The sequence below is a fragment of the Oxyura jamaicensis genome, chromosome 1, assembly GCF_011077185.1.
Source record: "Oxyura jamaicensis isolate SHBP4307 breed ruddy duck chromosome 1, BPBGC_Ojam_1.0, whole genome shotgun sequence".
NCBI classification, from domain to species: Eukaryota; Metazoa; Chordata; class Aves; order Anseriformes; family Anatidae; genus Oxyura; species Oxyura jamaicensis.
The window spans coordinates 38305769-38322975 of NC_048893.1; the positions used below are offsets into that span (position 1 = coordinate 38305769).

At 41.8% G+C, this 17207-nt stretch overlaps 1 protein-coding gene across 1 annotated transcript in view; it reads left to right on the forward strand.

Annotated features, from left to right (window-relative positions):
• The first annotated feature begins 817 nt into the window (after window positions 1-817).
• The window catches only part of TBC1D15 (TBC1 domain family member 15), a 33038-nt gene continuing 16648 nt past the window's right edge, over window positions 818-17207 (forward strand). Inside the window, exons 1-5 of the mRNA XM_035334094.1 lie at window positions 818-953; window positions 12418-12516; window positions 12745-12819; window positions 13446-13584; window positions 14993-15203. Coding sequence (XP_035189985.1) covers window positions 930-953; window positions 12418-12516; window positions 12745-12819; window positions 13446-13584; window positions 14993-15203 — 548 coding nt within the window. The 5' untranslated portion in view covers window positions 818-929. The remainder of the gene's footprint in view (window positions 954-12417; window positions 12517-12744; window positions 12820-13445; window positions 13585-14992; window positions 15204-17207) is intronic.

The window sequence follows — 17207 nt, forward strand, 5'->3', positions numbered from 1 at the left end:
GCAAATTATACTGCCATTTTATGAGAAACAAAAAAGGTCCAACTACTTTCACTCCTCCAGAATACAAAACCGCTTCCCTGTGAGCATCCCATCCACGTGTTGTGAGCAAACAAAATCGGGGTTACACAGTCTGGGGGATACACTATGCGCTCAAAACATTTTATAAGGTGTTGGAATATAAAAAATGTAGCCTTAAAATCCAACTTGATTTATGGCTGCCAGCGGGACCAGGTATTTCAGACTTACTGAGTTAACAGACTTTATTTTTTTATATTTAAGTAGTAACACACGTTATGTGCTTTTCCAGGTAAAGAAGATGAACCAAACTTTGCTGGTATCAGCAGAATTGTTTCAGTTTGTAAATCTGCACGCATCCAAATGCTGAACATTTGCTAACGCTGTCGAGATTGCCACTAAAATTTGGCTTTATCCCATTATGAATACGAATGTGTTAGGTGTCGAAAGCCAAGGGAAATCTCATCTACGAAGTGACAGGGAAAATCTGGAATTAGCGCAGCTTGATGCTGCGTACGGGCCGGTATTTCCTTAGCACTGATGTTGTGGAAGAATGGAGAGGAACCAAATGGAGAGTGATTTTATGCCCAGTTCGCAGTAAGGCACAAATGAAGCACACTCTCAAGGCAGTACCAGATGGCTCTGTGCTTCCAACTACGGGCGGGGCTCAGGAGCAGGGCCCAGCAGGGCGCAGCAGGCCTCGGCGGGGCGGGGCTGTAGGAGAGGTGGTTGCTAGGGGCGGGGCTTATACGGGCGGGGCTTCCAGGGGGCGGGGCTCCGGGGGCGGCCGCCGGCAGGCGGTCCCCACCCGAGCGCGCATGCGCCGGCGGCCGAGGGGCTGACGGGGCTTGTTGTGGGGCGGGGGGGGGCAGCACGTGAGGAGCGCAACGTCACCATAAACACTCGTAGGCAACATGGCGGCGCCTCCGAGCGGCAAGGTAACGGCCGCGACGGGACGGGGGGGCGGCGGGGGGAGGCTGCTCCCGGCGGGGCCCGGCCCCGCGTCCCGTCCCCTCTGCGGCCCGCTCCGCCGGTGCTGGGCCTCACGGCTCGGCCAGGAGCCGCCTCGGTGCGGTGGGGCGGCCTTGTGTCCGCAGGGGCGGGCGGGGGAGGTGTGTGTGTTCGGGGGCTGCTCGGGGGGGGACTTGCGGCTGCCCTGAGGTCTGCTAGGGGTGAAGGTGGGCACGCCGACCTGTCCGCTGCTGCCAGAGAGGTAAATGCAGCCCTCGCGTATGTGAGGGAAGGCTGCTGTCATGGTCGCTCTCTGATGAATCCTGAAATTGAAAGAGGCTGTTTCTGTCAAAGGCTTTTGGCGTCTTGATGCAGGGATACTCATCTCGCTGACAAATGTCATGGAATCATAGAATGGCTCGGGTTGGGAGGGACCTTAAAGACCCCCCCCCAGTTCCAAACCCCCTGCCATGGGCAGGGACACCTCCCACCAGACCAGGTTGCCCAAAGGCCCATCCAGCCTGGCCTTGAGAACCTCAGGGCAGCCTGTGCCAGGGCCTCACTGCCCTCTGAGTGAAGAATTTCTTCCTAACATCCAATCTAAATCTCCCTTCTTTCAGTTTAAAACAATTCCCCTTTGTCCTATCATTATCTACACGAGTAAAGAGTCCCTTTCTGTCCTTTTTATAAGACCCCTTTAAGTACTGAAAGGCCGTAATGAGGTCTCAATGGAGCCTTCCCTTCTGTAGGCTGAACATCCCCAGTTTTCAGCCTTTCTTCACAGGAGTGGTGCTCCAGCCCCCTGATCATCCTCATGGCCCTCCTCTGAACCTATTCCAACAGGCCCACATCTTTCATGTGCTGGGGGCCCCAGCCCTGGGTGCAGCACTCCAAGTGGGGCCTCACGAGGGCAGAGTAGAGGGGGGACAGTCACCTCCCTTGACCTGCTGACCATGCCTCTCTCGATGCAGCTCTCTTGATGTCTTTCCAAAAAGTCTGGAAAATAAACTTGGAAATCTTGTCACTCTTCAAAATCCAACCTAAATGAAATTTGTAATTTTTGACCATTTAGAAAGTTCAGTAGCTTATTGGGTGTTAGTAATTATTTTCGTATTTTTTCACATTTTTATTAGTCTGTTTACTTGGGACTTCTGTAAGTCGTTTAAGTTGCTGCAAGATTCTGTTCCGATTATTCTGCATCTACAATGCTAATGCAGCTTGTTAACACAACTTCTATTTGTGTCCTTAGTGTTCAAGTACTTTAATTTTTAATTATAGTATCTCAACAAAGTAAAAGCTCTTGATACAGAGAACAAACTGACAGTTGTGTTTTCTAAAACCTCACAAAGTGGCTGATTTGAAGTATCGCTGCTGTCATTAGAAGCAATTTCAGTCTTCTGTGGCTCTCCCCACCTGCGTGTTGTGCTTCTCCTTTCTTGGATACTATACTCGTTTGATCTCTAAGTGATTTCGTTTAGCGAGCTGAAAGAAAATACATAAAACTGCATTTATTTTTGGCTGGGTCCATTTTTTTTAGTTTGGGGAATGCACTGGACCACAATTTTTTTCTTTGGACGTCAGCAGGATTTTAGATGGGCTCACAAACTACTAAACCTTCACTCCAGGTGGAATAAACAGTGTAACTTGGTACAGACCCAATATTCTCATATAAGACATTGTGTGTTTCAGTAAATTTACAAACTATGGGTGTCCTAAATTGATTCCACTCTTCCTTCTGGCAGTGCGGTGTTTTAATGAGGTATTGCAGGTGGTAGGTGTCTGGGAGAGTGGTAGGTACTAGCTTGTGGGCTGCTGTAGTCTCATTTGGCCTAGTAACATGAAAGGGATGTATTCTGATACATAAATTCTTTTTTGAAAAATATGACACAAGGTAATTCCACAGAGTGCATGGGGTGATAGATTAAGTAGCTGGGATAGCCTGTGTTGTCTCAGACTTCATGAAATCTTGCTTCAGCAAGCCATACAAGGTTGGGAGTTTTAGTTGCACCCTGTTCGCTTTCCACTTCAGTTGTGTTTATTTCCCAGACGTCGTTAAAATCAGTGGATTCACAACTCAGCTATTTCATATTGTCTCATCTCTTTTTGCAGAGTTCTTGTTTCAGCTTCATATGTGAATGTGGTATGAACTGTAAATTTAGCCACCTCATGTAACTGTGTGTACTACTTTCCTAAGAATTTTGTCCTATTTTTTTACTGTGAAGGTTCTTTCCAGTGCTTTTCTATGTACAGTTAATTCCAGAAGACTGAGGTTATCGCCGAAGAGTTCTAGAGTCCTGACTCATCTTTTAATAATGACCACTTGCCCTAGATCAGTGTGAACTTCATTTTTTTGCCCTTTCTTAGAGCTTCTGGTTTTTCTGTGTGTAACTTGGCAGTGAGGTCTTTTGGTTTCAGTGCTTCTGACATGAAAGCAGGTATATTACCTCTTTTTGTTGCTTAACAAGTGGTATTTTGTTTCCCTGATTTCAGAGGAGTCTTTGGACTGTCTTTCACCTTTATAACAGAAAACTATGTTAGAAAATGAGGCAAAAAGTTGTGCGTGGGGACAAGTATAAATTTAGCCTGTCAGTGTATAGGCTATTATTACAGCTGGTCTAAAGACAGTAATGATTTTTGTTTCATGTTCTTGGAGTTGAGTCTATCTTCAGCATATGGGCTGCTAGATCGTCCTCAAATTACTAGTTGGCACACGAGCTGTCAGAAGTTGTTTTTCAATTGCTTGTGCCCTTCTTGAAGCTAAATCGTGGTCTAGGCTCAGCTATTTGGCCGGTGTAGAGCAACTACAAGTGTTCAAGTAGCACCGTACATGTTCCTAAACTGTAATGTAAAAGCTGTAGTATTGGGGGGGGGGGGGTGATGAGTTTTTTTTTTAATATATTAGGATCAACAAAGATTTACAATACAGTCTGTTAAATTGAGCTTTGTGTCCCCTAGGTACTTTGTTGGCATGGATGCAGCAGACTTTTAGATGTAGATGTACTCTGATGTAAGCAGTGTTTTGCTGCACCATCAACTAGTTGAAATTTGGGGCTTCGACTCCTATTCTGTGGGTTGTGCTGTTTTGTGAAGCGCTTGATTTAAAGTCTTCATTATATGTCTTTTACCCTTTATCATTTACTGTGGATAGAATCGTAATCTTTGCTGAATATCTTGTACTTCATAGGTTTTCTCTGTGAACAAAGCCTCTGCCTGCCTTTGCCTCTGTTTAATTTAGTTAAGGTTTCATTATGTTTGACTAAAGCAGTTCACTGATAATTCTGAAATTCTTGTATATTCTTTCCATGGTATAGTTATTCATTAAGGATTTTCTCTTGCAGCAGTATTTGTGGTAGAAATGCTGTGTTCTGTCTCAAGCACTTACTCTAGGCTTGTACGTTCACTGATATCCCACAGCTGTTGCACAAGTAGCAGAAATACCTGATTCCAGAAACTTGCAGAGGTGGAACCTGAAAAGCTTACTGCTGTAAAGCAGGAAGCCTTTTCATTGATATGTGGTTCCCACGTTGGGAGCTTTGTCATATTTATCACAATATGAATATTTGTGCTTTTTTCCGCCCGCTTAGAAACTTGATGTGAGAGTTTCATGCTTCTAAGACCAGTGGGGTGAGAAATTTTACTGTCTTAGGAAACAGGTTGAGCCATAGGCACAGCAAACAAGATGTACAAGGGGATGGTTTTATACTTACTAAACTTTGAATTCAAATGCCAGAAGTTCTTGGGTATCTTTGGAGCAAAAGATGATGTTGGTCAGTAACGTTAGCTTGATGCTTTGCAGAGCACTCGAATTTAGTGGTTTCCAGGCGCTGGAAGCGGGCTGTTGGTGCAGTTTGGACATGCCCACTGACAGTTCAGCAGTGGTTGTGTGACTACACTCTGAGGAAACCTCAGCTATTCCAGAGAGGGAGGTGGAAATGAAAGCAGGACAATACAGATCTTTAAATTGAGATCTATTTCTTCTGACTTCGCTTAGTTTAGAGCTTGGCTTTACTATGTTTTGTTGATGTAAGGTATCTCAGAGCAGCCATTGACTAAATTGGATTTATTTTATTGGCCTGTAGTTGTTTCCTCGGTGTTGCATCTTCTGTTCTGTTTATCTTCTGTCAGGATCTGGAAATAACAGATATAGCAGCTGATTAGCATCTTGCTAATGTTTGCAGACAGACCATTTTTTTCCTTAATTTGTAGTCTGGGGAGCATTCAGACTTGCTAATGGAGTTACTCTCTTAGGAGCATGCCTGCTTGCTACTTCAGCTATTGAATCCACAATGAGGTCCTTTACCTGATGCTATAATATAAGGCAAAAATGAAAGAACCACTGTTGAAAAGTTGTTAAGAGTCCAGATTTGCCCAGAGCCACAATTGCTCACTGACCTCAGAGCAGTGGCTGTTTTACTGCACAAGTGCTACAGGCTGTGTCTGTCATAAACAGGATGGCATCTGGCAGAGTGACAGCGGTCCCAGTTTGTACTCTGGCAGGACAGGAGAATGTGATCAAGAATATGGGGAGAGAATATGAAGTATCTGAAAGATGGGACTAGTTAGTAGACTTGCAGTGCTTCTCCATTCTCTGAAGTCCTGCGTTTGATGGGTTGTTGGTGTGTGACAGAGGTAAGAGGAGGATTTTGAGGTACTAACGAGTGCATGTGGTAGCACAGTAACACAGAATGATTTGGGTTGGAAGGGACCTTAAAGACGACTGAGTTCCAACCCCTCTGCCATGGGCAGGGACACCTCCCACCCCATCCAAAGCTCAAAGCCCCATCCAGCGTGGCCTTGAACACCTCCAGGGATGGGGCATCCATGGCTTCTCTGGGCAGCCTGTGCCAGTGTGTCACCACCGTCTGAGGGAAGGATTTATTCCTTACAGCTAGTCTAAACCTACCCTCTTTTAGTTTAAAACCATTCCCCCTTGTCCTATCACTACACTCCCTGACAGAGTCCCTCCCCAGCATTCCTGCAGGCCCCTTTTAGGTACTGGAAGGCTGTAACAAGGTCTCCCCAGAGCTCTCTCTTCTTCAGGCTGAACAACCCCAGCTCCCTCAGCCTGTTCCCATAGGAGAGGTGCGCCAGCTCTTTGAGCATCCTTGTGGCCATCCTCTGGGCATGCTCTAACAGGTCCATGTCCTTCTCATGCTGGAGGCCCTGGAGCTGAATGCAGCTCTCCAGGTGGGGCCTCACGAGAGCAGAGCAGAGGGGGAGAATCCCCTCCCTCACCTGTCTGACCATGCTGCTTTTGATGCAGCCCAGGATAAGGCTGGCTTTCTGGGCTGCTGGCTCATGCTGCCAGCTCATGTCAGCTAGTACTTTGTGTCCAGCAAAGGCAGGATGCAAAATGGCAAGTCAGGAGGGCAGGAGTGCTCAGGTGTGGGGTAGCTCTCCTTTTTTGTTGCCTACACCTTGTTGTCTTTGGGTGCAGTGTTGTCAGTCTCTCACTAGATGGTTGCACAAGGCCATAAATTGCCTTTGAATGACAAGCATTTAAACCAAAACCTTACTTGTGTTCTGGCATATGTTGTAATTGTTGGTGTGGTTTTGGTGAAGGCATTCTGATACGTGTCCCTGGCAATAAATGCTGTAAACGTTGTCCATTGAGTCCTTATTATAAGCAGCATAGTGAGCTAGGCATAAAAAAAAAAAAAATTCTGTGCTCTGCCCCTACAATATTAACAGGCTCTATTAACAATATTAACAATATAAACAGGCTCTGCCTCCTGTTTCTCGGAAAATATTGCTGGGATAATAGTGGGACTTCAGAAGGTTATTCTGCTGGCCAGTGATTATAAATACTTGAGCAGTTTTCCATAACCTGAACGAGCATAGGCCATGATGTGTCCCAGGGGAGCAGAGCAGAGGGTGCTTCTCAAGGCTGTCTTGGGTAAACTGAGCCGACGTCCTGCTTCTTCCTTCTGCTTTCCATAGGAGGTGGTAAACAGCTCTTCCACTGTTTTCCTGAATTTTGTGCTGTGGTTCCCTGTTTCTGTGGACCCTCTGTCAAGTTTACTTAGTAGAATAGCTGCTGTCCCCACGTGGCACAGAGTTGTTCATGACTGACTGGGATGAATTGTGAATTTGCTTTTGACTTTTGCAGTACTTACAAGGGGAAAAACAAACAGGTCAAGCAGTGGCTTTTTTTCCATGTACTTATAGGGAAAAACAAGCAAACAAACAAAAACAGAACAGGTGGCTTAACAGTGTTTGGGAACTCTTGCATCATTTTTTTTCTCTTTTGGTAAGATTCTGCATCAAATAGGCAGTGTGTCTTGTTTTCATTCGATAGAATTAGGAAAGTGGACGTGGTACAATTTCATGCTGACAGCCTGCAAGCGTGAAATTTTAAGATTATTAAAAAATAAAGATTTTTTTTCTCCACCTTTTTTTTAGGAAACAGTTGCCAACTGAATGCTTTTACAGTGATAGCACTCTTTAGATAATAATACTTACATTTAACAGTTGAGGAACTTAAGGATATCATAGATCGATAAACCTGGATTTGGTTGCTCTTATTTTACTGTGGTATTAAGGAAACTTTTTCATAGAACTCGCTGTAAGTGATAAGATGTCTGAAAACCTTTGAATTATTATATGTGCAGTTTCAAGACAATTCAAATGTGTTTAAAATCAAGTCATTTGTAAAGTTGTTCAGCTTGTCACATTACATCTTCATTTGTATTAGTTGCATTTGTGTTGAATGTTCTGCCATTCGTTCTTCATTTTATTTTAGTTGTAGGACCAGAGGGTCTGACTTATGTGTGTAATAACATCTAAGCCTGAGGAACTCTGGACAGTTCAACATACGCTTTCAAACAGATGTAGAAAAAAGCAAATACAGTTGTTTAAATCAGCATAGTTAGGTTTTTCGTGGCTGGACAACTTTTCTGGCCTCAAGCAGGTAAGTAGTGTGTGCTGCTTTGCTTCCCTGGGGTTTTATTTCTATGACTGGTCCTTTGACTCTGCAGAGCACAAGTTTCTTCCTGGTGGCTGTGCGGGTGGACAAGTGGAAGGGCTGTAATATTGGGATGAGGAGTACCTTTGGGTTTAAAATCCTAGGGGCACGTCAGCTTATCTAGTCACCTTTGTTGTACACTTATTAACTTCAACTTTCTTCATGATGGGGTTGTTAATGTATAGATTACAGGAAGTAAAAACAATGGCTTTCATCATAGAAAAAGAAAATGAAAGATTAAGCTAGATTCCACCTACTTGCCTTTGAAAAAGAGACCGTGGCGAAGTATGTAAAATAAGGAATAGTACAGAACAAAGATGACGTAGTAGCACGCCTTCCTGCCTTGTAATACAAGAAGCATAGTCAACAAACTGAACAGGTGGGGCTCCTGAAACTGCTGAGTTCTTCCACGTAGCGGATAACAAGACCTTTCTAGATCAGACCTCTGTCACTGCAGCCAAAAAGCTATCAAAATATAAAGTAGAACAGGATGCTTAACTGCACAGAGGGTGTTGACAGGTAATAATGATAGGATTAAGTTATGTTTTGGGGATCACAATCACTTTAACTGCTAATAATGGGGCAACTGGAGCTCATTATGCTGTCCTGCTCATATCTACTTCTTCACTGTCTATACATACCAGGAGCTCACTACATAGATTTTGGTTGCACATCTTATACAAGTCCTAACTATTTTAATGATGCTTCTGATTGTTCTCCAGCATTTTCTGTCTGTTCTCCCTCATCTTCTTTAAAGGTTCCCATTGTATGCGTTCTCTGGTAACGTGCTGTTCAGGCAAGAGACAGTACTTAACTGCATCTGCCTCGTTTTGAAACATCTATTTTCTTGGCTGTTCAAGAAGTCTTTGTGTGGTGATGAGACATTCGCCTGATTGCTGGGCTGCGAAGCACTGAGCAAACACCTTTGTGGGCTGCATGGTGCGCTGGGTCAAGCTATGCAGTGTTTTAATAGTTGCCTACTGAGGGATGGCTTTTATTCAGATCTAACTATTGGTATACTGACTTTTAATTTAGTAGTTTCCTTAGTACTTGTATGTGTAATTTAACATTGCTTTCTATCTTTTAATTGACTAATAGCTTGCCATTGCCGTCATATAAGAAAACAAAAATACGTCATAAATTACATCTTGCTGTAACGTGCTGTAAGAATACTCGTAGAATTTCTGAGTTTTCAGCTTGCTAAGAACGTTGTGTGAAACACAGCCAAGTGTAGCCAATCTTCAAGTGCTACCACTATAAAATCATACTTTCAAAATCAACTTACTCATATTCAGTTATGTAATTTCTTCATAAAGTGCAGCTAAAGAGAGTAACTCAGTATTTCAGATAACTCAAATATGATGAGTTACAAAATGATTTTTAATGGAATAAATCATTAAAGCACTTTCTAGGTATTCTTTTGTAAGATTGATGCCATATCTTTATTCAAACTAGTTATGTAGTTGCATCTTTGAGACTACCCACCTAAGTGTGACTTAGAATCACAGAATATCCAGAGATGAAAGGGACCCACAAGAAACATCAAGTCCAACCCCTGGCCCCACACAGGACCACCCAAAAATCAGACCCAGTGTCTGAGAGTGTTGTCCAAGCAGGCTCGGTGCCATGACCACTGCCCTGGGGAGCCTGTCCCAGTGCCTGACCACCCTCTGGGTGCAGAACCTTTCCCTAACGCCCAGCCTGACCCTCCCCTGTCCCAGCTCCATGCCGTTCTCTGGGGTCCTGTCGCTGTCCCCAGAGAGCAGAGCTCAGTGCCTGCCCCTCTGCTCCCCTCGGGAGGGAGCTGCAGGCCGCCATGAGGCCTCCCCTCAGCCTGCTCTGCTCTGGGCTGAACAAACCCAGGGACCTCAGCTGCCCCTCATACGTCTTCCCCTCTAGACCCTTTGCCATCTTTGTAGCCCTTCTCTGGGCACTCTCCAACAGTTTTATGTCCTCCTTACACTGTGGCACCCAAAGCGCTCACAGTGCTGGAGGTGCGGCCGCCCAGCGCAGAGCAGAGCGGGACAATCCCTTCCCTCGCCGGCTGGCAGTGCTGGGCCTGATGCACCCCAGGGTGCGGTTGGCCCTCCTGGCTGCCAGGGCACGCTGCTGGCTCGTGTTCAGCTTGCTGTGACCAGAACCCCCAGGCCCCTTTCTGTGGGGCTGCCCTCCAGCCTCTCACCCCCCAGTCTGTACATACAGCCAGGGCTGCCCTGTCCCAGGTGCAGAATATGGCACTTGCTCTTGTTAAACTTCATATTGTTGGTGATTGCCCAGTCCTCTGATTTGTCAAGATCTCTCTGTGAGGCGTTTCCACCCTCAGTTGAGTCAGCAACTTCTCCCAGTTGTTGTCTGCAAACTTACTCAAAACACCTTCCAGTTCTACATCCAAGTCATTTATGAAAACATTGGAGAGACTCAGCCTTCTTCAAGGATCTAAACAAATTTATTTATTTATTAAAAAAGCACTCTAAGCTCAGTTGTGTTAAATACTTGATAACAATTGGAAAAAAAAAATACAAGATTATACCTGTTGTTGAATAAGGATAAAACCTGACAGCTTGACTTTCTGGCCTTTGAAACTTGGAGAAACTTTTTCATGAGTAATGATAGGAAGGAAATAAACTGCATTGTGGAAAGTGCTCTGTTTTATAGATGTCCTGTCCATGAACCATGTTTCTGGTTCTTTGATTTCATCATGTTATAACAGAGGTGGGTCTGTTATGCAGAGCAATTACATCGCAGGAATAGATGTGTGGAGCAATGCAGGACTTTCCAGTTAGGTGACCGCTGTGGCATGGAGTCAAAGAACTGGGGCATGAGGGTCACTTTGTCCTTTCCTGTGAAAGGAAAGGTTTGTCCTTCTGAGAGATCAATGGATGGAAAATAATAAAAGCATGAATTGTTACACTGTTAGTAGTAGGGCTGCTTTGATGGCATGGAATAACTGCTATAATACATTAGACCAAGTGTTTCTGGACTGAGGAGGTGTTCTTTGATAATTAGTAAAATTACTGGCAGAAATGCAGGTCTACCACAGCAACTCTGAAATGGGTGGTTTGTCTGGAATGGCTGTCCCAGTGATTGATTGCTTCTGGGTTCGTACTTGCAACTAGTTCTGATAGGTTGGATCCAAATACTAGAAGGTAAAACTGAAATGAATGTACAAAGTTGCAGAGTTTAAAGAGGGCCTGAATTTCAAAGCAGGTTTTTGGAAGATAAAAAGGGGGGATTTTTGGTAGAAAAAAGAAAACCTGCAATAGAGAACAGGAAAGAAGACTTTAAAGTATTTGGAAGGGAATTTAATAAGGTGTTGGCAATAATCCTTCAAGAGCGAGATTAGAGTAAGTGACCTCTAGAGGTCTCTTCCGAGCAGTATTTTTGTGATTAAACCAGAGACTTTAGAAATTTCGTGCTTCTGTTGAAGAGAAATTTAAGAAATATATATACAACAGAAAGGACAAGTAAATCAGAGTTTTATGGGTATTTTTCAGTGCTGCTAAGCATACATACCGGAAGCTGTAAATTACTGGCCTGACTGCAATTGCAATAATTTAAAAAAATTGATGAATGAGTACATTGAGAAAAAGAGATGATGATGTTTTAGTACTAAAGAAATGTAATCTCTCTCCCTGGTAAGTTAAGAAATTACTTTATTTTGCTTTTAAAAATATGTATTTCTTAAAGCAGTGTTTGCTGCTTGGTTTGAAAACCTAACATTATTATAGAAAATTACTGTTACTACTTATGTATTTCACTTCCCCAAAATCTTAGCTTGGTGTATTAGGGACTTTTCCATCTTCTCTTGAAGAATTGTTTAAAAAAGAACTTGTTTATGTTGTTTATACAGTTCTTAGGAACTCTTATATAGAACGTAGCTTTGAAGAACCTGCTGAATTTTGACAGAAAAAAAATCTTAGTTTTATTATATTAAGAGCATCATCAGAATTCTATGAGGAGTGATGCCCTTGGATGTATTTCTGTTAACATTTGAATGCTGAGGTTTGGTGGGCAGTGCAGTCCTGCAGGCCACTCTTATGTGATTCTCTCATTCTACCTTTGCAATTGAACCTTTGCTATTCAGCCTGAGTGTATGTGGCTGTTATTTAGTTTACGGCTGCAATTTTAAATGTCTGGAGTTCATCTTTTGTAAACTAAAAACCAGACAGTTTAGTGTAAATTTAGGTTATCATTTCAACATGCTTAGGTAACAAGTGGGGAAAGGCAAACTATGTAAGAGAACCTTCAAATGTTTTAAATGGTGTGTAGTGCTCAAACTTAGTGCTTAGAGAATAGAATTAATCAGTTCCAGTTTATGTTTTTTCTTGACTTACTTGAAAGACTCTTATCTTAGAAGGGGAAATAAAAGGAAAAGTAGAAAACTAACAATCGCTAGTTGATTGCTTCAACTTAAGTAGCTGAATCAAAATGCCAATATAACAGGAAATAAAATTTTAAAATCTATTTTGTTTTCTTCTTTGTTATAGGTTGTATATGAGCAAGAAGGAGTTTGCATTCATTCATCCTGCGGAAAAAACGATGATCAGGACAACTTAATATCAGGCGTACTACGTGTTATTGAAAAGGTATTTGTGTGATACAATTATGGAAGCTTCTTATATTTGTTGGCCAAGCACAGAATGTGTTTGGTAAATCTCAAATGTTCTCAAGTTCTGGAATTCATTAGTGAATTAACATTGCATAATGTTTGACACCATCTGCATCATTTATATATAATGTAAGTTATACCTGAATCATACTGTGGATATATAGGGAGATGTGTACTTTACGTAGATGGATTGTTTTTATTGTAGGAAAATGAAGTAATAGTAGACTGGAGGCCATTGGATGATACTTTGGATACTTCTAATATCCTCTGTGCTGGAAAGGTACGTTCCTTAGTTGTGAGTGTTTTTCATTCTGTTTCCATTTTGTGATAACTTTTGGGTAGATGATCTCATAACTGGAAGCAAAATCTATTTCTGTGACTATCGGTATTAATAGCTATGTGTAGGAATCTCATTTGTGGACTACAGCCCGGTTCAGGTTACTGGGATATATATTTAGGTGATTGTGCTTGGTTCATACATAAAATAGAAGGGAACTGTCTGTTTGAATAGAAAAGACCAAATGAGGGTAAAGCAAATCACAGTCACTGGTCCCCCTGCATCTATTATGCTGGGTTCTGGTGATTCATTCTTCATAATTAAACTCAGAACAGAGACGCTGTTCTAATGCAAGTAAAGAAAGAAGTCTATGGAGGTTCCAAGAGCCAGTAATATTTAAGCAGTATTAAGAGAATGTGACTAAAGCAGAAAGATTAAAGTGTTACATTTAAATAGAGTTTTATGTTGGTAGAGTCTGTGAGAGAGGCTAGGATATTTTAGCACCATACTGAATTTAAGTAAAGCCTCTCAGTCTTCATTGTAAGTAAAATTTCCTGTCTTGAAATGTGTTGTTTCTTAGCTCCGTTTTCATGTCTTGTGCTTTTTTGATGGTTACCTTTTTTGCTTAGGATTCCAGCTCTGTTGTAGAGTGGACTCCAGCTCCCAAAGAAAAACTTGCCCGAGGAGCAGACCGTCCAAATAGCTATGAAGCAGAATGGGACATGGTCACCACAGTCTCTTTTAAAAAGAAACCTCATTCAAATGGAGGTACTCCAAAACTAATTGTATTTTCTTTCTTCTTTGTATTAACCTGTAACTGAAGAATTGTCTGCTATGTACAGTATATGAGTGTGTAAAGAAACAAAAGCTCACAGTAGAATACCTGTCTTCTGCTTCCGATCTCATTTCTTCTTTAAATTAGTAGAGAAGTGTATAGAAAGTAAATGATAAATCTAACATCATGCTGTCAGGATGCAGCAGTTTTGTGTGCATTGTGCTCTTCTTAAATTCTTTCAAACAAATGGAATTTGAATGAGATGCCTTATTAGAAAGGAAAATGAAAAAAAAGTTTGCTCAAATACATTTCAATATTGGAGCAGCAGGGGGAGATGGAATGTACAGCTATATTGGTACTTTGGGTCTCTTTATGTGGAAGCTTAGAAAACCAATTTTTGTCTAGTGAAAGTACTTTAGCAAAATAAGTTCATGGCTACATTATTCAGGTTACACCGTTGCAGTAGATATGCTAAAAAAAATAAAATTAAAAAATCTCCAGTCAGCTTTTTCCTTTGATTCTCTTAGTGAATAACTGGAGACACTTCTTTCCCCCCATCTGTGATGGTTTTAAATGGTGCTAGCTGTCATATATGTTGTCATATGTCATTTATGAGTTCAGGGTTTGGACTTAAGATTGTGAATGTTTGGGGGTGAAGCACAGTCTTTGTTTATAGAATACTTCTTTGCATTTTTTAAGAGGCAGAGTACATCTTGCTCCAAAGTGAGTGTTAGTGAGTGCTAGTGACAGGGATGATGCTCTGCCACTTTCTGCTTATTTCCAGTTACTGTAATTTGATCAGGGTAGGGTGGGATATGTGCCAGAGTCCTTTTAGGCACTCTGGGAATTTTTGTGTCCCACAGTAGTGTAACCAATCCTTTAGTTTTTAATGTATACAGTCTTGCACAGTATTCTTGCATAGAGTGTACATATATTTGCACAGTAAGAGGTGTGGGGGAAGCTTTTCAATTCCCTCTTCTGTGTCTTGACTACAGCCTGACAAGACATGTACGTGGTGCACAGCATACAAGATTGTAATGGATATTACATTTAGCTCGAGTGAGTACTACTACGAGGCAGAGGTGCTGATGGGATTCATCTTGCTGCTGATACGTGATACAGCAGTTACATACTTACCTGCTGGATTGCTTTCTTAAACTGTCGTCAGAGCTTTAGGGAAGCAGTCTGATGGAACTGCTTATTATTTTAAGTCTGTAGCAGATGAGAAGGCACAATGAGAAATCATTGTAGTAGTTACAGTGTGTTTCATTATTAGAACTCATGCTGGATTTTGACTTTAGTGTTTTTTTAGTTTGTTTTTTAGGAACAGTGACAGATAAATCTTTGTAGTTGCTAATAATGGAAATCAAAATAAAATTGTGCGGTAATTTTGTTTTTAAGATGCTACAGCTCATGCAAATGGAGAAAGCAAGTGGTCGTTCCTGTTCAGTTTGGCAGATCTGAAATCAATCAAACAAAACAAAGAAGGCATGGGATGGTCTTATTTGGTGTTCTGTCTGAAGGATGATGTAAAGCTTCCAGCTCTTCACTTTCATCATGGAGATAGCAAACTCCTGATTAAATGCCTTGAAAATCATGTTGTGCTGAGTGAGTAAGTATCAGACAACTCTTAGTTCTGATTTAAAATATGGATTGTTTACTTTTTTAATTCTGCAGTGAGGTTCAGATTAATATTTCTTGAGGTACTTCCATGTCCCTTGTCTATTAGTAGAATCAATCGTCAAGGTGACTAAAGCTGATACTTCACACACAAACTCGGAATGTGGGCTGAAGCTTTTAAACTTGGATCAATTTATAAGCTAGTTCAGAATCTGCTGAAGTGTAGCTCCCTCTAGTGGATAGAGAAGCTTCTCATGAACACTCAGATGTAAAGTTAAATCCTACTTCATGAACCACTACTGTTAAATGGGATAACTTGTGTAAAATTTTGGATCTCCTACTGTAAGTAAAATACCTGAGTATTGATGTTGCCCTGTAAGTTAACTTACAGTGCTTTCAATTAAATCAATTTTTATATAAAAATTTTGCCCCAGAACTCAGTTCCCTTGTAATTTCTTGCTATGGGGAATACGAACTACATTTGATCTTTATTGTTCTAATCATTTTTTTGAAGGTAAGCATAATTAGACCCTATCATGCTGTTAAATACTTGAGTTTTGTTATGTATTTATATTGTGTTACCGCCAGGCTTTTTACCGGGATAAAAGCTTTTTTTTTGACAGGCATAGTGTAAACAGTATAAAATAAAATGTACTGCTTTCATCTTATAGTCAAAAGTATAATTTAAAGAGGCAACAGGGTATCTAAGGGTAGGTAGAGCATGAAGAAACAGTGATGTATTTCATCAGTGTAACAGTTGTGTTTTCAGATGTGTTTTTTTTAGCATCACTTGCAACAATATATTCTCATGAAAGATTTGAAGGCAGATAGTGAAGTAGCTTTGAGAATGCTTATGGAGAACTGTTTTTATGTTGGGAGCATTGAGAAGGTTAGAATTTTCTTCTACAAGTAGGTAAAGCTGAGGCTTTGGTAATATTGGAGTTGCAAGCCAGTGGGATATGAGTGTAGTGTAGTCACTGAGTTAATTTGCAAAAGGCTTTGGCACTATAGTGGTGATTGAATTTGGGATACTTGGAAGTTGTCAACTGCTTGGAGAAAGTGGCACAGTTGGTGAGACCAGCTGGTGAAATAGTACTGTTGGTAGCATCGTTGATGGGCTTTTCAAGAGGGAAAATTCATGAACACAAAAGCAGGAGGGCATTAAGGAGCCGAGGTAGAAGTAATTAAGAACTCTCTCTCTATAATCGGAGACGAGGAAATCCTGGATGGCAGATTTATTTACTTTCAGTTCTACAGAGTCATGTGCTACAAATAATTGTAATTCATATTGCTATGTAAAATTGGTGCTTATTGGTGAGTCCCTGAATGGAAATGGAGCAGATAATGATTTTTGTTCCTGTTCAGAAGACTCTTTCACATGGTCTGTGGTGAGTGATTCAGCACTTTAACATTCTTTTCTTTGATCCAGTAGATGTTCGATTCTTGCCCTTTGTAGCCTCTTGCCAGGTAATGTGAATGTTCCCGCTGGGACAGCGCAAAACAACATTTCTCCTCAGGCTGAGGAGAAAAGTGTAGAAAGACAGGCTCTCATGTCTGTTCTTAAATGAAGAAGGCAGTGCTAGAGCTTGCACAGTCTGATCCAGCAGGTGTGCCCACTGGAGGGTTCAGGAGTGCTTACCAAAGAGAGTTCCCTAGCTGGGGAAGATGGGGAAACCTGAGGGCATGTTCAGGCATTTGGGATGTGCTGAGCTCCATAGTATTGCTGCCTGAAAAAGTACTGAGTGTTGCAGAATGGAACAGCAGATAGTTTGGGAACTTTAAAGCAGAAAGCTGATGCAGCTATGGAAATTAAATTTGCAGGAAGTCAAGCATTGTGTTGAACAGGAACTTCCAGTTTTAGTTTTCTTACTTAGATTCTTCTTTTCCAGTTAAGATCTATTTTTGGCACCAAAGTCTTTTCTGTGGTCTAGTCACGTATGATTTCCATTCCTTTCCCCTTTCCCCTTTCCCCTTTCCCCTTTCCCCTTTCCCCTTT